General features: G+C 43.0%; 2 protein-coding genes across 2 annotated transcripts in view; one reads left to right on the top strand and one right to left on the bottom strand.

The window, feature by feature from the left end:
* LOC147891889 (uncharacterized) overlaps window positions 1–454 on the bottom strand; it is a 1,151-nt gene extending 697 nt beyond the window's left edge. Inside the window, exons 1-2 of the mRNA XM_087387828.1 lie at window positions 264–454; window positions 62–183 (exon numbers count right to left, since the gene is read on the bottom strand). Coding sequence (XP_087243954.1) covers window positions 62–183; window positions 264–453 — 312 coding nt within the window. The 5' untranslated portion in view covers window position 454. The remainder of the gene's footprint in view (window positions 1–61; window positions 184–263) is intronic.
* A 12,589-nt stretch (window positions 455–13,043) lies between these two features.
* LOC147891888 (dual specificity protein phosphatase 1-like) lies at window positions 13,044–20,880 on the top strand. Its single transcript, XM_087388529.1, has 2 exons — window positions 13,044–13,164; window positions 19,837–20,880. The coding sequence occupies exons 1-2, from the start codon at window positions 13,044–13,046 to the stop codon at window positions 20,490–20,492; spliced, it is 777 nt and encodes a 258-aa protein (XP_087244655.1). The 3' UTR covers window positions 20,493–20,880.
* Window positions 20,881–21,597: the final 717 nt, after the last annotated feature.

The following is a 21,597-nucleotide window of genomic DNA, read 5'->3' as shown; positions in this document are numbered from 1 at the left end:
ATTTGTCAAAGACACTTTTATCATGGAATGCAAACATAGAATGCATGGGATGGTAGCTTACCTTAACACTTTTATCATGTTCTCTACAAAATCCATATGGAAACTTGTCATGAATGATCACACGTCTGACAACCTCCAAGCCCTGGACATATGCAAACCGTTCCATCCAACCAATACATTGTCCTACAAGCAATTAATTTTATTTAAAACTAGTAGAATGGAAACAAAAAATGTGAAATGTCAATTGTGGTATTGTGCCTTACCTGCCAAAGGACATATGCATGCCAACCAACCACTATCAGACAAAGAAGCTGATGCAACTGCAAGCCCATGCCGCACATGGTCCTCGAGCAAGACATTCCAAGTAGGAGTGGATCCTCTCTCATCAAGTGGATAGCCAGATGGAAAATCGAGCAATATAAAATCTGAAGCCCACTTCACCTTCTTACCCATCCTCTTGTAGTCCTGATCTCGACTAGCCACTGTAATAAAAAACTCATGCAAAATAGCATACTTATCATTTCTTTTAAAGTCAGCAAAGTCTTTGCCCATTGCAATGTAATCTCCAACTGTACAAGCAAACAAAGGTGTGATGCCACGGGCCAAGGAAATGTCAGGTGACTGTGATCGATGGAACACGTATTGCTTCATAAGTCCCGAGATTGATTCTCCACCTATATGCAAAAGCAAATTAATTACAGGTAAAACTAGTGTTAAAGGAACAACTACATATGCAGAACACAATAACACCCTTACCTGCACTCTCTATGTGATCCATTTCATGCCGCATAGGACTAGATGGTCCCTCATCTAGAAAGAGAACAATCATAAACTTATTAATGCAATGTCAAAACAAATTGAAGACAACATCAACAAACAATCATATTGTATCTTCCTTACCTTTTTCTGTAGGATGTTCTTGTTTCTCTTTCTCTTTCTTATCTCTCCTTGAGCTTCCCTCCACTTTGTCCTTACTTGCTTCATTGGCTTTTTGTGAAGCATAAGTATTGTACAAGTCTCTTTCTCGCACCAGTACTTGTCCTTTAGGAAAATCTATCCACCAGGGACAATGTGCTAATTCCCATTGAGAGAGACGATGCATGCCAGGTGGATACATGCATGCAGCATGACCAATCTCCACCCAACTCTTGCACAAATTTGGAATGTCAGAGATCCTTTTCTCTATTGCCAAGTGGGAGAGATATCTATCAACCAAGAAACACAAAAAAATTGGATGTCCCAAACCATCAAAGGGTCAAGAAATCAAGTGGAACAACCATCAATGATTGTGTAATTACATGAATCAATAGCACAAAAATAGACAAATGAAAAATGAACCTTCGAATGAATTGACAACATACCTATAAACCACCCTATGGGCAGCCATGTCTAACTCAGATAGTCCATCTCCTTTTTTTCCACCCTTGCTCTCCATCTTTGTTTCCTTTGATCTTAGCACCACAAACATATGTTTTCTCCCCTCCAGTTTTATATCCTCCATGTATTGCTGCAATGTGTAATCCTTAGGGGTATCCAAAGGCATGCCCATTGTTGTGATCACCCTCAAATCTTCAAGCACTTTCAATGACTGTCTCTCCACCTTCTCCAAAAATATCTCTCTACTAATCCACCTAAACAGTAAAAGTTGATGCAATTTTATAATAAAAAAATAAGAGTCATGTTATTGGCAAGAAACAAACAAACACCATGAAAGATGATTTGTATTGGTAGAAGAAACACACCCTCTATACTCAAGGTCGCCCACAGGCATGAAGTACATATCTCGCATAGGTTTAGTGGCTTCTAACAAAGAAAGGAAAATATTTTTTTTTTCTAATCTCAAATCAGACTTTGCAATGAGTTGGAGCTTCTCCAATGTCACGCAAGAGTCCGCACCATCAAAGCGCAAGGCAAACAACTTTTCCAACCAAGCCTCTCCAAGACCAGGATCTATACAATTCAACACCTATCCAAAGATGACATGTCAGTCACTTAACTTCAAAATAAATGCAACAAAATATAGAAAATTCAATTCACACCTTTCCCATCCTATCAGCAATTCTCTTTTGAATTATGGTACGCTGCTTTCCTTCTGCCTCTCCCCTTTGATCTAAAGGTAGCTTTGTAGATATTTTGTCCATTGCTTTTTTAAGCTCTGTATTGTACTCAACCTACATACAAAAGTTCCAATTAGAGAAAGAAAAGGAGTGATAAAGAAGTAAGCATCAATACAAATGCAACATTCTACCTGGAAGACAAGCCTTGCCAGATAACCTCTTGTCAATGGAAACCATGGCTTCTTCCCTTTACTCTCTTGAGCCCTCCAATTCTCTATTGATTTGATCTCACTCGAAGACAATGTTTTCATAAACACCATAGAGTCACACTCACAAATGTTGTGTGCATTTATGAGTATGTCCCTTAGACTGGGTTTGATAATGGCATGTTCATTCATGCTAGAAAACAAACACTAAAGTACACAACCCAATCAATAAATGCAAAGTAGCATAAAACACAAATGTGGAGAAGATTCAAAGAGTCCATGTACTTACGAATTCATTCGTTGTAGCCCTGCCAAGAGAGCAATCTCACTAATTTTCCTTGGGTCAATTATTGTGCATACCACTCGTACATGTCTTTTCTTGTTTGTAGGAAAGATTTCCTTGATAACACTCATCCATGCAGTGGTCCTATGATTGCCCTCCCAAACAAATAACATCTTTTGCGACATAAAATGAAAGTCAGTGTTAGACATCACATCTTTCTCAAACTCCTCATCCACCTCTCTCCAGGTGGGAGACCAACTCTTCCTCATATCATCTGTCACAACTGTCTCCCCTCCATCACTCTTGCAGACAGATACAATGAAAGACCCTTTCTCTGGGAGATAGCCCTCCACTTGAAATGTACTTTTGAGTGAAGATACATCATCACAAAGTCCTCTCACTCTTGCATAAGGTATCAACCTACACAAGGGAATGCGAGGACACTGGTTTGAATCAAGCATCCTACATTTGCCAATCACATCACCTCCTCCTTCCACCTGAACTTCACTATCATCCAACTCATCCTCCTCCACTCTTGGACCTTCATCTCTTTGAGTTGATGATACTTCAACCTCTAGACCCACCACACTTTCTTGCTCTTCGGTTCCACCTACTGATGATTCAACATTGTGATCTACTTTTGTTCCTCTTGTCACCTTTGTAGAATGTGCCACTTGAACTTTTCTGCCTTTTTTTCCTGTCATCCTGAAAAGACAAAAAACAAGGCATTTTTCCAATCATAGTTCTCAAAACCTTTTCAATAAAAACCAAAACTAAAAACAAGAAACAACATGTAACAATAGATAGAGTATAACCTACGGCAGGTTCAAAGGTCTTCTCAAATCTTTCCATATGCTCAAAAAAACATGAGAGCTTTTTTACATATATATATGATAAAGGTTTTGTTTATGAAAACATATGCAATACATATCACGAGGGCAAAGCCCCAAACAGATTATGAAGTGTGTACACCTCATAAGGAAAAAGCTTCAAACAAATATCTCAAACTGCTGACATATATGAATGCAAAGGTGTGTAAACTCGCACTTATGAATAAATATAATTTAAAATATCTAGACAAAAATACATGTATCTACCAATGCAATTGATTTCCAGTTTAGGGAACATTCACCCACTTGTGTCCTACAAGAAAAAGTTTCATCTCCAATGCACATAGTATATGAACTTGCAGTGGTATCTATACACTTGGATATATGGAATTGCAGTGGCAAATATGCACTTCTATGCCTACCCCTTACCCTCATGAAAAGACACCTTGAGAAGTGAAAAAGAACAGCGCGTTAACGCGCTATTCTTTTTGGCATCTCAAGCTGTCTTTCATGAAGGCTTTTCAGCAAGGCTTTTCTACCCGATCCTCCATGTATCAATACTCACAAGAGGTTGCTTCGACCATTTCATCTTTTGTCTCCAAGTATGCTTTGGTATACAGGTCTTATGGTCTTTGGAATGCTATTGGACTCTTGGAGGGATAGGTCACATGGTCTTTTGATCGCTATGCAAGGAGGGGACTATTGGACTGCCCGAGGGACCAAAATAGGCAACGCGTTAACGCGCTGTCTCTTTTGGTCTCTCATGCAATTCTAGAGCATAAATAGGACTGTCTTCGAAATGCTACCTAGATGCCGATGGTCTACAAGGTTTTTTAAAAATTTTCCTCTTATCTCTACACTTGAATATTGGACTTGCACTCGCTCATTTGTTTTGTAAACTTCTTTCATCCGTTCAAGAGTTGAATATCACTTGAATGCCTCACATGGGAGAGGGTCTTGGACTGCCTGGGGCAACAAAAGAGGCAGCGCGTTAACGCGCTGCCTCTTTTACTGCCCTCCACAATCCAAGTTCCCCTCCCTTACATGACTCTGGGTAACTCTAGCAACCACATACATGCCTCGTATATATGGTTTGTAGAATATGGGCACAAATTTTTGACGGCAAGTCCTATGAAATGAAATGATACCTCGGGCTGCTACACAACCAAGTCAACAAAAAACCTGTGAACACCATGGAGTCCTAAGCAACAACCACCGAGCAACGCAAGCAAAATGGAGTAACGAAACAAAATGGAGCAAGCAAAAGTCGTGAAGAGCCCGAGGAGATAAAATCCGACGCCAAAATATAGACTAATTAGACTATACAGAAAGGCGTACATCCCATAGCCTGGGGCAGCAAAAGAGGCAGCGCGTTAACGCGCTGCCTCTTTTGCTGCCCCAGGCTATGGTGTGTATGCCTTCCCACACTTCCCACAGTTCAAATGCTGTGGTGGCAGTTGGACTGCCTGGGGCAGTTAACGCGCTGCCCTTTTTGCTGCCCCAGGCAGTCCAACTGCCACTACATCCAAGAGAGGGCAGGAATGGAATCTCTAGCACGATAAGGATCAAGCGAGCGAGAGAGAGTGTTTTGCACAGCTAATAATTGTGGGGGCAGAGCGAGGGGAAGAGGTGGAATGGACGCTGCGAGATCCACGTCTGTGGCAAAGTTGTCCCCTGCCTATCAATGAAACAGAGAAGCCATCCTGCAATGAGAAATTGATTAAACGGCCGATCTTCGAAAGATCATCATAGAGCGAAACGCTGGCCATGAAAAAAGGTGAGACAAAGGCAGGAACAAAGGAGTGCTCAACGCTGATCTCCTAATTGTGGGCGGAAATTTGAGAAACAGACACAATCGATTTGCATTTGAGGGGATGTCGCAACTGACCTGGATGCTGGGCAGGAATTGGGGATAAGCGGGAAGAAGCGAGGAAAGTTGCGACAATATGTTGTTGGGACGAGGCGACTGTTGGAGCTTTACCAGTGTCTTCTGTGAAGTTATGAAGAAAACAGAAACTCTTTCGCTTTGCCCCGCGCTGACGAAGAAAACTCACTCACTCTCTCTCTCTCTCTCTCTCTCTCTCTCTCTCTCGCTCTCTTCGGTGGGCTTTGCTGTATGCTCTCGCCGACGATGGTTGTATGCTCTCGACGATGGTTGCAAGGTCGTAGTAGCTCTTACCACGGCTGAATTGCGAGGGAGGTGGTAGGCGCGAAAGTGCGATTGTGTAGCTCCCACGAGAGAAGTGAGGGGGTTACTTTAAAGCTACCAAAAGAGAGAGAGAGTGCCGAAAGCAAGAGGAGGGGTGGTAGGATCGATGGGAAGGGGGCGGAAGAGTCAAAGAGAGAGAGGGAAAGGCCTGACGTTTATTCCAGGAGAAATGTCTGTCACTCCTTCTGGCTCGTTAACTGCATGATTGTTCGCCACCCTGACGTTTATTGCCTTTGCTTCCTCCGCGGCCAATCTAATCTCCGGGTACAACGTTGCAGAGAATCATAAGGGATCCGAGACCAACAATTTTCACAAGGATCGAATGCAAACAAGCCATCCGAAGAAGGCGAAGGCAACGAGTCGTGGTGCACGATGAGCCAAAGGCGTTGGGAGATGGGGAGAGTCTTGAAGACGTGCAGGAAGGAAGGATCCGAGAGTAGTTTCGCCCTGCAGGCCTTGTTCAGGGTGCGAGCGCGGACAAGAGAACGAAGGGGCAATCGACAGAGCACAAGACCGAGCAAGTCCTCAGGAAATCGATGCCATAACGGCTCACAGAGCAACCACTGAGCAGCACTTGTTTTCGTTGGCCGTGAGGGAGGGCTGCTGCTGCACTTATTACAGTCGGGGATGGCGACATCCAAGAACAGCAGGCTCTCAAGGTCTTGGCTCCACGATGCGATGTCAAAACTTCGCAATGCTTGGCTCCACGATGCGATGCTATCGTAACTTCGCAATGCTTATAAGTAACACAAGTAAACGAATATTTAAGTAACACAAGTAAACGAATATTTAAGCAAAGCCATGGGTTCTCCGAGTTGCGATGCCATTGTCTCTCGCGCTTGAATGCCACCGCTCACGCTTGAATGCAATTATTAGATTCTTCTACCTCTAGAGTGAGACTTAGATCAAGCGAGCGAGAGAGAGAGACTTAGATCAAGAGAGCGAGAGAGAGAAGTGAGGTCAGTTAACGTCAGACAAGAAGTGAGGTCAGTTAACGTCAGACAAGGAATGGCTCTCCTCGAAAAGCAATTGAGTGGAGTGGCCTTATGGGTTTATGTTTCCATTATCAACCGGTTAGCTACCAACTAGACTCTAGAATGTGGATGCTAGAGCGTGCTTCTTGAGATCTTCCTCTTCTTTTATCAGCATTTACTCCTCTCAAATTCCAATGGACCTGTCACCCCGCCCAATGCTCAATCGATGGCAGGCCTAGCCTTTAGAGAAATGATTTTATCAGATTTTGCAGGCCTGGTCATTATTAGACGGTCAGAGAAGACGTGGGTATGGGTATGTGAGGAGAACACCTTGTAATGACTCATGATGGAAATAGTAATATTGCTCGTTCATGCAAATGTGAAGTAAACTAACACGTTTTGATAGTTTTCATTTTAGATATGGATTTGAAGATACTACTCATTCTAACTATTACTATTAAAATATAGTAATTATAAATCTTTAATTTTTTTCTTGATATTTTAGTCTTTCAATTATATAAATTTGAAAGTTACTTGTCTTTTTATTCATTTATATTAAATGTACACCCTTACTGAATGAAATGCATGGAGGCATCGTTCAAGTTACTATATGCATGAAGGCATCTTGTTCAAAGATTACCATTATTCTAAACAAATAAGCACATCTTGTTCAATAAAGACTTGCAGTTAAACGACCACCTTGGATGCTAATAGTGACATCCATTTGCATTTGACACTTACAGAGACGAACTTGCTTCTTCTCTTCTCTCCCATAATCCCTCTCAGTGGCTCTTTCAACACATCTCTTTGCTCCATTCTCTTCGGTCTCCAACACATCTATGCCATTTCTTCTTTTGCCTCCCTGCTTTCGGACCCTTTGTGTAGATAGCTTTTCTCTTGTTCTTTGGTTGGTGTCGTCTGGTGCTACATCTTGGCTCTAGCATTTGAATCATGCCTTTCTCAGTTTTCATTCGCTTTGGAGAACACGAATCATTGACCATTCGTTTTGACACTCCTTTCCTGGAGGTTTCATTGGTGGAGCTTAAGGAACACTTTCACATTGAGAACGAGGACATTGAGCTGCATCAAGAAATCGGAATAGATGAGCTTGCCATTGTACTTCCAATGGTAAACTTAGAGGATGGTCAGAAAGGGTTCAAGATTAGTGGTAGCCAACAATCAACCTTAAGAGTTCACATGCCCTATAAAAGAGGTTCTCATGGTGACTTTATGAATCATGAACTAAATAGTGTGGTTTCACTAATAGAGAGGATGCCTTTGAATAGTTCTCTTCATGTTGCGCTCAAATCTGCAGTTCGAGTGGAGAAGGTTGCTGAGCTTCCTCTAACTTATGATGGATATATTGTCTTTGAACTTCCACCTATGCCTAAGGGTTCACCAATGTCTGGAATGGAACAGAATGCTGATGGTCATGTTTGGACAAAATATTCCACATGTTCGCAAGACTACTTCAATGGTGTTGTGAGAATGAGTAGATGTTCAGGTTATTTGAGATGTTGTAATTTGGATTGTCCTTTCCTTGAACGAATGGGAGTTTTAAATGATACACAATGGAAAGGAAAGCTTAGGAGACCTCCTCTACCTGGTCCCATTGATCCAGCCTTGGGGTCACTTGTGTGCAAGCATTGTGATGCAATACCAGAGTGTGTTTACCTATGCAGTGCTATTATATATTATTGCTTTCCCCATGAACGAGTGAAGACAACGAGATGCGCAGTGCATGTGGGTTTCCATGACCATCCAGTTGAAAAAGGTAGAAGTCGAGCAAAGGAAATGCAAGTAGATGATCTCATTTCAATGCGTGCAAGGTTGAATGGAAATTCCTCTTGCAAAAATATCGAGGTGTCTGTGGCACAAGACCTTGTGATGGAGATGATGCTAGCAAAGGATGGGGTTGTTGTGGAGCCGCTAGATGATCAAAAGTTCGAAGAAGTGCTTGAAACCATTACACCAATGACCCAGAGAAGGAGGCTTCAGAGAGTGGTGCAGAGCGCAAGAAGTGAGGCTAGAGGAGGGGATGGTGGAATGGATTCAATACTTGATTTAAAGAGGAGATGCAAATATCCATACCTACAAAGTATCCTATTTCCTGAACAATTGCAAGATGAACAACAACCACATATCTTCAAAATGTCGACCATTGGTCCAGGATCAGGAGTTGATCTAGTGAATTGCATGCGGCCTGGTGGTAGCTTGGGATCACAATGGGTTCATTTTGACCATGTGCATCGAGTGAGGGGATGGTCAACAATGGGTGCTCATGTGTATGACCCATTCATAAGGGAACTATTAACTATAGCAATATGTGAATTCAAGGTGGAGGATAACCATGCTCAAGTTCGATTTTGGGAGCTATTGAACAATACAATGGAGAAGAATGGTTTTAAAAAACTTGAATTCCGTGGATTCATGGCAGATGGAGCAGGAGCAAATTGGCTGGCTGTCCGCACTGTTTACAATGGGGGACCGGAAAATGTGATGGATGGTAGAGAAAGAACTTGTGTTTTCCATTGGGAGATGAGCATGGTTGAGCACACCAGACGATGCATTAAGCCACAATTTCAGGAGGAGCATAAACTTCTATGTCGGAAGTGGAGAGAGGCAACAACTTCAACTTCTGCAGACCAATGCAAACAAACATTGAATTTGTATTGGTCCCCAATTCATGTGAAGGAGGGTGAGCTACCAACATTGCATACGTGGCTTGCTTGGTGGGATATTAGAGTCAACCAGTGGGGGGGAATGTTCTTGCAGCAAGAAGAGCACTCTGGATTTGTTCCTACAGTGAACCTTTCAGAGACAAAACATTCTAGCATGAGAGCAGCAAATGGATATGCAAAACACATAACATTGTATGATGCTTGTGGAGCAGATCTTGCAATGAGTGTCCTTCAGAGTGCCCACTACAATGCCTTTATGAATGGAAGACACTTGGGTACAGGACCAAATTTGGATGCTCTCCGGCGAAGAATACTTGATGGTAGTGGGTCTGGTAAAGGGGACAGAAATAGGCTTGTGGATTTATCACACATAGTGATTGAAGAGGGTGGGATACAATCTCCTGAGATGAATAGGCCAATAACAGAATCGGTGAGCATAAGAAGAAAGAGGGGTTCAAAATGTTCAACATCGGTCCATGCAAATGATAGTCATCGACCAGAATACATGACAGTGACAACAAGGAGAGTGATAGGAAAAAGAAGACAAATTGATTTTAAAAGTCCATCACAGGACGTGGTTTGTAGAGAGATAGATATTCATGAAGCCAATTGGGCGATCAGGAGAACTGAACCACATAGCGTTGTCACATGCTTTGGCTACTTGGCAGAGAGTCGGAGACGATGTGGCACTAATCAATGCACTTGGTAGAAGTGCAAGTTATGGTGTGCCAGCCCCTTGTTTTAAGGGAAGAAGGCAACATTCTCATGGAGTGACAGAGCAGTTTGTATGGTTTTGTAATACTTCTGTCACCCATACATGGAATGTGGATAAATCCATTCAAGGTGTTCCTGGGGTCTCTCCAGGTGTATGGAAGGTTGCAAGTGGGACATCAATGACTCTAGATGAGAGGGGTGCCCTTGTAAGGGCAGGGTTCGTATTTAATAGTGATGATTCTATTGGTGTGATGGGACCTCCTTATGCACAGCAGATCCATACACCTAGCCATGTGCGCCCTTCTCATCGTGATGGAAAGCTTGTTTCATGGATAAGTAAGTTGAATAAAGATTTCAACGAAAGGATACAGGCAGTTACAGAAAATGGGGAGGTGGTGAGAGAGAACATCATTATTCCACATGAGGTGCATGTATTCCATGTTCGTACAATAGGTCAATGTCTAAGGGGCTAACATATAGTGTCTTGATTTCAGAGTTTCCACGTTGCACATGCCTTGATTTCACAGAAAGGGAAGCAAGAAAAAGTCCCTACATGCCTTGCAAGCACATATACTTCGTGTTTATTATTGTCTTGGGCTTAACTGAAATGGTGCATCAGTTTATGCATCAGGTTGCATTGACAAAAGTTGAATTGTTTCAAGCTCTGGGTGGTAGAAGAAACCCATCAAGTATGTAGTGTATGGCTTGGATGCCCTTTTTTTGAAATTCCTTCAGAATCGGATAATATATGTAGGTGTGCTTCCTTGCATGATGCTGCACTAAGTTGTATTTTTTGAAGGTGGAAGAAACCCATGAAGCATTTAGTAGGCAGCCTAGATGTCCCTTTTTTATATTTCCTTTGGAAGCGGATGATATACATAGGTGTGCTTCCATGTTTTGGCAATGCACAAAAAAACATTTTGTACAATCATTCCAAGGGTTGGAAGATATTTTGAAGCATCAAATTTTTCTATCAATTTTTTTTTGTATGACATATGCTTTTTGTGCTATGGAGTTTATAACTTTTAGAAAAAAGGTGACTTTTGACAACATGAAGAGCAGTTAATGTAATATGTTACTATTCTCATTATTGAAAGCATTCAATGTTTTATTTTATCATTACTTTTTCACAGCAAACGAAACATGATTTGAACATGTACTTCTGGAAACATGCTAGCCAAGATGCAGGCGAGTGGTTAAGCTTTCTTGGAGCATAAATTGTGGTAATTGGCTGTCGTGGATGAATATGATGTGGTTGTTATTAAACAGATAACACCTTGCATTGTTGTTTGTCCACGCTCGCTTATTTGGCCTCGCTCGCTTTTCTTCGCTCGCTTTCTGGTAATCCTCCCATGTACATGAGGGTGGACCTACCTTATAAGGACACTTGTAAGATAGTAACATTACAGGTTCCTCACACATATGTCCCTCAAATAAAAGACATTGCAAGTTGATATCTTCTATAGGATCAAGGGTCTTGCTATGCAAATAAATGCCAAGAGGGGTTGGTAGTTCCAATGTGTCTTTGCGGGTAGATGCCACAACTAGTGTGCTTAAAGGTGAGCCTTTCGATGGCAATATTTCCTTCCACCCTAATCCTTCAATTAAGGCGTATACACGGCTTGCTTCGTATGCACTATCTATTCATAGGGTTCTATGCATGTAGTGTGATTTTGCCACACAAAAAATATTCATGGAGAAAAGGCTATCGAGAATTTTACTCTATAAAAATCTCTAGTTACATCATTACCTCTCAGAAGGCAGCATAGATTCATGAATCTTCCCCATTTGATTTTGTATAAAGGATCTTCAGTGTGATGTTCTATACATACTTCTCTTGTGTGTAGTGTACTATTTAACTTCAATGCAATGTATTGTTTGTCTTCGTTGATGCGGGCTAAAAGTACTAATTGATAGCCCATCTTGGATGTCATACCTACTAATGCCAACTTCTTCAACCCAACCAATGGAAGCATTCATTGTCAAAGAGTATGACTTCATAAAAGATGCATTATTATAGAACAAGCACTAGCAAAACACAAACATCCTAGCTTCTCTTCTAAGTTTTTCCCTATGCATACATACACCACATTGTTTGATACACTATGGAACTCTTTTGCTCATCACACTTATCAAAAACCATCACCATGCCCTCCCTTGGTTAGTTGGACCATAGAAGTAAAAGCAATAATAGGACTTAAAGAGAGTGTCATCCAATCAATTGAAAATAGGTTAGCCTCATGAACTATAATTCATCAGTGTTTGCAACACCTAGGACAAGCTCTCATGTGTACATTCTGCTTGTAGTCCTTTTGTAATGGCACATATTTCAAATTGTTTGATGTAGGCAACAATTACAACAAGATCACCATGCACTTCTATTTGATGAGAGTTCCACACCTGCAACCATAATCCCTCTCTTTTGGAAGAAAGAGAACATCTTAAAGATTTCTATATTGCTTGTAATCTTTTATCTCAAGATATCTTTTGTTATCTCAAATTGTTTCTTCGATTACCATCAATCCCAATACAACATACCCCTTCCATCCATCATGAAGAAGATATTAGGAAGGAAAAATAATCGTAAGCAAGAAGGAACTACTGCACATGATTCAACCCCGCTTACTTATGGATGCTTCTACACTTTCGATTGCAATCAAGAGGAAGCTAGGGTATGGACATAGCTATATGAGTGGTATCATACGACCAAACCTTTCCACATGAGAGAATTATATGAACTCCTTGATACCCCATTGTATGAAAAGAACAAAGTATAACTCAATTCAGCATGGATGGAGCATGGATGGATCACATCTCCATCTTGCAGCAACCAATACATACACATGAAAACATTACAAGCACAACACCAATGGAAGCTAAAGAAGACCATGCGACAGACACACTAATCCATGGGATTTACACAAGCCAGCAAGTCATAGACTTCAAGGACAAAGTAATACCTATCACACCATCAGAAGGTTTCACACCTCTAAGAATTTTCAATGATAGGCATTGCAAGGAACTAGCCTATTCTATGGCCACCATCAAGTGTATCACATTCGCGTATGCACGCCTTACCAAGACATAGCATGGTGGTAACTAACAATAAGGATAGAAGGTTGGCGACATCTATAGAAAATCTATTCTTGAAGACGATGAAAGTTCTTATCAAGCAAGCATTGTCATCATCATGGGTCCACATGCGAAAGGGTGAGCTAAGAGGCCAAAGATTACAAGTGAAGGACACATTGGAAGATAGCAACTTCCATAGATTAATGCAATCCAACATAGGGTACCGCGACTTTGTATGCCTTAAAACTTCAACAGGTTATAAGCATAAGTTATAAAGAAACCTCTTTGTGATGGTACAATAACTTGGATCACTGTGCTTCTTCATGACTTTCTCTATTGCCAAAATACTATGGAAACCATTGATATCTTGCTTTAAGGAGTTGCATATAGATAGCCCATTAGACAGAGAAACATCTAAAGCTAGAAAAGTTCAAAAGCTCATTTGTGTTGGACGCAGATTCTCCTAGAGGTCTTCTAATGGCATACAGAGTGAAAGTAGCACAACACATTGGAGGAACAACGTCAATACTCCATCTACCTCTACTAACATCATCTTATAAAGCATTAACAGGTGAGAAACTACAAGCACTATCAAGATTTTACAAAAAAATTGAACTGGTGGTACTTGACAAAGTCTCGCTCCTAAGACATAACACTTCTGTGGTGGCAGCTGCTTGATATGCACTTAAGAGAAATAAAACAAAACCACTTAGAGACATCAATGGCATTGACATCATACTTTGTGGAGATCTTTGACAAGCAAGCCCAACAAAAGACAGTTGGATTTCTCTGAGGAGTGGCAATGCCATTCGGAAGGAAAATGTTATGTGCTATGAACCCAAAACACCCATGCAACAAAAAAACTCATTGTTCATAGAAATACTAAATAGAATAAGAGTGGGCACACATACAACTAACGATCTTAAAATACTGAACAACCTATATTAGTCAGCGACAACCAATTACAAAAGCATCAATATCTCATCTATTTTATCAAACACAATGATGACATCTTCCATGCGATCGATGCAATGCCACACATACTAATAGTAGCAAAAGACATCAAACACAAAACTGCAAAACCTGCAGCAAAACAATCCAAGTACCAACAGATCCAAAATCCTCTCTAGCTTGTTGTTCCGGCCAAAAGGATTCACAGTATTCAATGCTCATTAAGTTTTCTTGTCTTTCTAAAGATTGGATAAGTGCTTCAGCTGATTTAATTGTCTCCAAATTCTTAGTTGATTGCTCAAGATATTTTTGCATCATACTTTGAAGATGTTTAATGAAGGCTTTCAAGCCTTTCATTTCATCTATGTCAAGTGATTTGTTTTTTGTAAGAACAAATCTAGTTTCCTCCAATGGAATTATTCGTTGTAATAAAGCATATGACTCACTCCATAAATGATCTCCATCTACTGAATAGTGCTTCCATTGCATCACTGAATATTGTTATGCATGTGAAACCGAAAGTAGTGTGGATTTGTGTGTCCTATTAGGGCATCATCTCCTATTTGTAAATGTGGCTCTATGAGTGCTCTCCAATCTACCATCCTCTCAGGAGAGAAATTTCTGAAAATAGGTTATGAGAGTTTGAGCTAAAGAGGAAAATTTGTGGGAAAAAAGATTTAATGCAAAAATGGGTTTTTAAGTTGTTGCGTACACAAGTTTTTGAGAAAAGGATCGGATTTGAAAAAAAATTCAAATTTATAAAAACTTGATTCTTAGAAGTTCTTGCGTACGCAATAGGTTAGAAATGAACTCACCTCTTGCAACATTTTGAAAATTTTTTAGAATCCTGCAACAAGTTGATGAGAGGAGAGAAGCGTGGAATGTAAATGAATGATCTTTGAATGAAAGAGAGAATGAAGAATGTTCTACTTATAATGAACCTAAAAGAACTAAAAAAACCTTAAAAACTAAAAAAAGATGACTTGACCTAAAAGCTACCCATTTTCTATAAAACTCTACTTCTCTTCATTCTCTCTCACAACTCTCCTCATTCTCTCTCACAACTTTCCTAAAGCTCCACCACCTCTCCACCCAGGTACTCCCTCCCTCCTTCCCTCCCTCTCGTCCCTCCCCTCCTGCTTCCCATCCCCTCTTCTCCAGCTTCCCATCCCCTCTTCTCCTGCTTCCTCTCTCCCCTCCCTTCCTCTCTCCTCCCTCCACTCCCTTGCCCTCCCCTCCCCCTCCCTTCCCCTCTCCTCCCCCTTCTTCTCTCGCTTCCTCTATCCCCCTCCCTTCCCCTCTCCTCCCACTTCTCCCCTCCCTCCTCCGGCTGCCTCTCCTCCCCTCCCCCTCCCTTCCCCTCTCCTCCCTCTTCCCCTCTCCTCCCTTCCCCCTTCCCCTCTCTTCCCTGCCTTCCCTTCCGCTCCCCTTCCTCCCCCTCCCTTCCCCTCCTCTCCCTCCCTGCCGGCCCTTCCCCCTCCCTTCCTCTCCCTCCGCCTCCCCGCAGGCCCCTCCCTCCCCGCCGTCCCTCCCTTCCCTCCACCTCCCCGCGGCCCCTCGCTCCCCTTCCCCACCGTCCCTCCCTTCCCCCCCCTTCCCTCGCCCCCGCCCCGCCCCCTCCCCCTCCCCCACGCCCCCCCTCCCCCTCCCCACCTCCTTCCCCTCCCTTGCGCCCCCCCTCCCCCTCCCCCGCCCCCTTCCCCTCCCCCTTCCCCCCCCCCGCCCCCCCCCGTCGAGCCGATGGGGAGGGGGGAGGGGAGGGACGCGGGGAAGGGGCGGGGGCGGGGGCAGGGCGAGGGGCACGGGGAGAGGGAGGGGGCGGGGTGGGGGAGGGGAGGGGGAGGGGGAGGGGGGGCCCTGTTGCGTGCGCAACAGGTGGGGGGGGGAGTGCGCAACAGGGGGGGGCCCCTCCCCCTCCCCACCCCACCCCCTCCCGCTCCCCGCGCCCTCCCCCTCCCCCCGCCCCTTTCCCTCCATCTCCTCCATGCCCCTCCCCGTGCCCCTCGCCCTCCCCTCCCTCCGGTCCCTCGGAGCTTCAAGAAAGTGGCCGAAAGTATAATTTTTAGAATGCATAAAGGAGAACTCTAAAGGAATCTATACAGTGGTCGTTTTGTTATCATGTGTTGAAGTTAAAGATGTTGTGATTGTGCTTTGAGAAGGAATTGCAACCTCCACCATTGCCTCTCTTTTTATTGCTTTGGATGCATAGCTTCAACATATTGTTCCATTACTATACCCTCTTCTACACCACTACGTCCGCCCTCAATGCATCCACTCTAAGTGAGTCTAGCGAGTAAGTATTGGAGAAGGTGGGAGAGAGTGAGAGGAGAGGAGTGCGCACACATAATTGCTATACATGACACCATAATAACGGTATACTACATTATAATGAAGAAGAACATGAATATATACAACTTTATTCCTTAGGGTTACGACTAGGGTGTGTTCCTTACTTTATAGTCCTCTCTAGCATAGTGCAATTTACACTATTACAAACACTCTCTCCTAAATTGCACTAGATAAGTAACAGGTGCATGCACAAGGTATCCTTTTGGGTTTTCTTGTGCATATGATTGTCATTGCACTTGTGGAGCTTGATTTGGATTGCCTCTTAGCTTTATCTAGGAGAGTTTGTCTAGAGAAATATTAATTCCAACATTGCAAATTATATGGGATCTGCCTTGGGCAAGATTGACTAAATTTTATCGTAGTTTCATGAAATTGACTATAAATGCTAGCAAATCCACCTCAATATTGGTATGTTAGTTAAGAAGTGATATGATGTGACTGTGGTTATGCATAAAACATTGGCCTTGGTTTGGAGATAAGCCAACACATGACGGTTCATTCAACGGAGTGCATTAATAAACAACAAGTCATAAATAAAGTAAATAACAAGGAGGGAGAAACCCCACCATGGATGCATGGGCAAAGAAAACAATGAAAAAGTGTGCAAAAGCAATGGAAATGCTTGTTTTCATATTTTGCAAATATGAACCACGGGATTGCATTTTGAGATAAAAGGTTCCCCCCTTGAATGAGCTTGTGAGGCTGCCTTGTCTTTGCCTTTGTATGATTGTGAGCATGTGAAGTGAGTTTTTCCATTGAAGCTTTGTGATGAAACTCGTCATGCGTTACCACCCCTACATAAGAAACTCTCCCTCCTTTGTCATGGTCCTAGGTGAATGGTAAGAAGACCTTGACTTTTTGATCGTGTGGGCAATTCAAAGGTCATTATGATCTCAAAGTTCGTTGAAGCTTGGATGGTAAAGAATTTGACACTACTATACCTTGCCACATCCATTGTTCCCACATTGACAACAATTGTAAATTGGACTACAACATGCCACATCATAGTTTCCTTAATTTAGGATGAGGAGAGACACGACTTTGACCCGCCACGTGCCACATTGCCAATCTATGAACCATTTTCCACATGCTCTTGTAGCCACTCTGTGGGCCATGACGTCTAGTAAGAGCCCCGTGTAGCTATTGGCACTAGGGACCTAGTAGCTCCTTGTTGAATGGTGAAAATGCATCCCCTCATGTCCTTGCAAGTTAGCTTGACTCCAAGAATCATTGGATCTTCTAGTCCAACGTTCCAATGCTGCACTAGCATAGGGAAAATCATGGATGATGGGATGGAATGACCTATCTAGCCTTGGCCATGCACAGGATAGTAAGTGTGAGGAGATGCTCTAAAGTGCTGTAGATGCACTTCATAGACTAGGTAGAGGCCATGGGGAGGCCTTGACTGACTATCAAAGTAGATGGGGCAAGGTGGTAAATCTTGTGGAAGCTAGCTTGATGCGATGGGCGGGTGGCAAGTTTTAGGCACGTTGGCATGTATGGTAGAGATTTACCTTGATATGATGGGTGAGCTTGAAGTGCCCACCATTTTCTTGGAATATACAAGATCTTGATCCAATGGTCTGGATCAATCCTCTGAGCCCATTGACTTTGAGGGTTAGGAAGTCCTTAGGGAAATGCCCGTGGGAGAAAATTCTTGGAAAAAAAAAGGCCGTTGCTCACAAAAGTTTTCCCTATAATTTCCAACTACGGTGCATTTCTCTGACATTGAGGGCTCGCGAGAGGCCCATTTTGATGGACTTTGACCTGTAAAAAGCTGAGCACCTTAGCATTCTGCGATCTTCTCAGCTTCAAAGTGATGTCACTAGCTTCTCCTTCGGGTGTTGACATGCAAGTTGATTGATGTGATCTTCTGTTAAGGAAGTACCTGAAGTTGTACAATGGGTATTGTTTTATATTCGACTGCAGACCTTGACACTCTTAGAGAAATGCCTACGGGAGCATTATCTTGCAAAGGAAAGTGGCGAGTGCTGTAGGCCATAACCATTTTCCTATGCGAGAAAATGTGACCTAGGGCTTTTCTGGTGCATCGAGGCCGTAGTGGCGGCTGGATAGCTGGCCATCTTTGATGTTGTATAAGCGATTGCAGGCTCATCATCAGACTGCCAAGTCAATTTTTGTTGGATTCTATGCCATCTTCCAAGCAGGCTAAGAAGACTGACGGAGTAGGGAATAGGCTACAAGAGAGAATTCCCAAGAGGAAAACGGGTCAACCAGCGAGATTAGTTGATAGGCTGGGAATTGGTTCACTCGGTTTTTGTTTGGGATTGGTGATCGGAGTCGATTTGTGACTGTTAACATATGGAGAGGCACCACACATAGTGTGAATCGCACTGTCGTGCAAGGGGTTCAATTGTGTGCTAGAAAAGTGGCACTGGGTGTCGACCATTGATTGGATTTGTGATCGGACGATCACGTGGTCTCCAAAAATTCTTCCACTGCTATCCAACATGTCATTGTGCAGTTTGTTGAGTTCGTCTTGCGACCTCGTGTGATATTAAGAGTGAGCACCATTGGATGCATAATAGATATATGGCTTTAATTTGGTGTTGCTCATGAGCTAGTAGGTAAGTGTTAGTCGCCCTTCTAGCTGGTTGATTTTTACCAGAGGCTGTAATGTATTCGGGTACTCTTGTGAGCACGGGTTCTCATTATTCAAGATTTTTGATGGGACGATGGGATTGAGATTTTGTTGACCCTCGCTGTTGACAGAGCAAGGAAAGTGGGGGAGCGCCCCCATATATTGGGTGAATCTTGAGCTACCCCTCGGTAAGAAATGCCTGCTCCCCCACCTTTCCGAGTTGTCAAAGGATTTGGCAGGTGGCGATAAATCAACTCTATGGATTATAGAATAGTTTTAGGTGTGGCACGTGTACGATTGAGGCAAGTTGATTCAAAATAGGACATGTGCATTTGATACAGGCAGATTATGATTCTGCACATTTCCACCGACCCAAGTCTTTGACAGGGCTCCATGATTTGTTCATCTGTAATCTTGATATATGTGTAAGTCTGTTTTTGGTCCTTGTGTAATATTTCTTTGTAAGGCCACATGCTTGATTTCGAATCGACTTAAACCTTCCTTGACGTGGTCGAAAAAGCAGTTTTTCTTGACAAGAAAACTTTTGCTCCAATGAGGATCCTTTGATTTTTCAGCAGATAGTTGGAGTATCGATCACCGAGCTACCAATTTGCGTTCGCTGCCACTGGACAATGATCACCAACATCCCTCCTTGCAATCTTGGCGCAATGCAATCTCATTATGTAAGAGTTCTGATTGGGGTGGCAATTCCGCCGACGCTAGTGACGAGACGACGGATTGCTTGGATATGACTTCGGAAAAAGCCATTGAAGGGGGGTCCGGAGAAGCCGACAAGTGACGTGGCTGGAAAAGGAGTGGGGGCAAGCGTTTCCGGAAGGGAAAGCGTTCCTCTTTGATTTGATGTAGTTGGATTTTGGGATCTCACAAAAAGCATTTTTGAATAGTAGGTGTTCGAATTTTTGAACTGAGAGGCAGTTTTTGCCATGGAAACCAATCACCACCAACATTTCTCCTCTTCTTCTTCTTCTTCCCAAACAGCATCTCTCCCTCCATCACACAAATCATCGATCGCCTCTACATCGGCGATGTCCATCTCGCTGCCAAGGTTCTCTCCTGCCCTCACCACATGGGTATCTCCCATCTCCTCTCCCTTTTTTCCTCTTCCATCCTCTCTTCTTTCTGTCACGCCTGTCCCATTTTGCCCTCCCTCCCGCCCGTTTTCTCTCAATTCCAACGGGCACAGACCGGCTCTCCCTTGGTCAGAATGGTCGTTCCCCTCTCTGACTCTCCTGAGCAGAACATCCTCCACGTTTTGCAGCCCTGCTTTGAGTTTATCGACCAAGGGAGACGAAATGGTGCCGTCTTGGTGCACTGCATGGCTGGCGTCTCTAGAAGTGCTGCCGTTGTGGCTGCATATTTGATGAGGACGCTTAGACTGTCTCTGAAAGAGGCCTTGGACTTGTTGGAGAAGAAATACAAGAAGGCATCACCCAACTCTGGTTTTATTGAACAGCTTCAATTGTTTGAGAAGATGATTTTCTCTGAGCAAAACAGGGGAGACGTTGAAGGTCGTGGGGATTATTCTAGTGAGCCTGACGAGTAGCCTAATTTACAATGCAATCGATGATTGGGAAGTAAGGTCCTCGAAAAGGAATTGCGATTGACACAGGAATACATGCGTATTCTGGCCGTACACCCCGATCATTATTGAGAAAGTCTCATTCAACTTCATGTTATCAAGAATTACGGCCAGTCGCCAATGCCCCAACGGCGTGTTTTTTGCTCCTGTCCTGGCCTTTATTTATGGACGGACTTGGAATAAGGCGCTCGTGGGCGACACTTTTTGCTGGCAAACCCATTGTGGCATTTGATCCATTTGTCGATAACCTGCGTGGCTGTTGGCTCTGGCACTAGGGTGCAGGTCTCTTTCAGGTTTCTCTGGTTTGCTCAGCTTGGAGTCTCTGCGTGTTTGTCATTATTCTGTTTTCAAAATTCCGGTATATATTCTACATTGGGGACGTTTCGGCCCCATGTACGGGGTTTCACTCTGGCTACTGGTGTTCAACCTGAGGTTGTTACACAATTTTTGCAGCTCCTGTAGGGTTTTGCTTCATGTATTTAAGGCTCGATATCATTGGATGTAAGATCTTCTCGGGGTTTCTTGCTTCTGCAATATTTGTAGAAACACCACGTTTCTTTATTACATAGAAGAAGACATTATGGTTGCTATGCCTCCTCTAAACTGGAAGCTGATGAATCATACAGAAAGTCTGAAGATTTTGCAATAGGGAAATAAGATCAGTTGTCTCCAGCTAAAAGCTAATATTTGTGCACGCAGCATAGAGAGGGATCTAATTTATCAGCCCTCTCCATGTACCATGTGGATTACCTTGGATGAGGTAGATCGCACCTAAAATGTACTGTGAGGTGCAGAAAGTTATCCCTCATGCTTTCACAATAGTGCCTGTTTCTATCTCTGCCTTTCTCACCTCCCGCAATGCTATACAGATCTTTTGCTTGAGTTTTTTGATGCTAGAATTCGGCTGTTTGAGGTATGCCTTCTGCACTTTGCTTTGAATGCATACATATAGTTGAGGTTTCGCTGAGCTCTTTGTGTCCCTTATTCTGTGAGTGAACTTTCATTGAATGCACCTACATTAAGGATTGCCTGAGCAAATTTTCTTTCATTTAATGTTTGCACACAAAGA

Source organism: Dipteris shenzhenensis, chromosome 17, assembly GCF_047967505.1.
Source record: "Dipteris shenzhenensis isolate YYH24624 ecotype China chromosome 17, Dip_SZ_1.0, whole genome shotgun sequence".
NCBI classification, from domain to species: domain Eukaryota; kingdom Viridiplantae; phylum Streptophyta; class Polypodiopsida; order Gleicheniales; family Dipteridaceae; genus Dipteris; species Dipteris shenzhenensis.
This window is presented reverse-complemented; position numbering and strand designations above follow the sequence as displayed.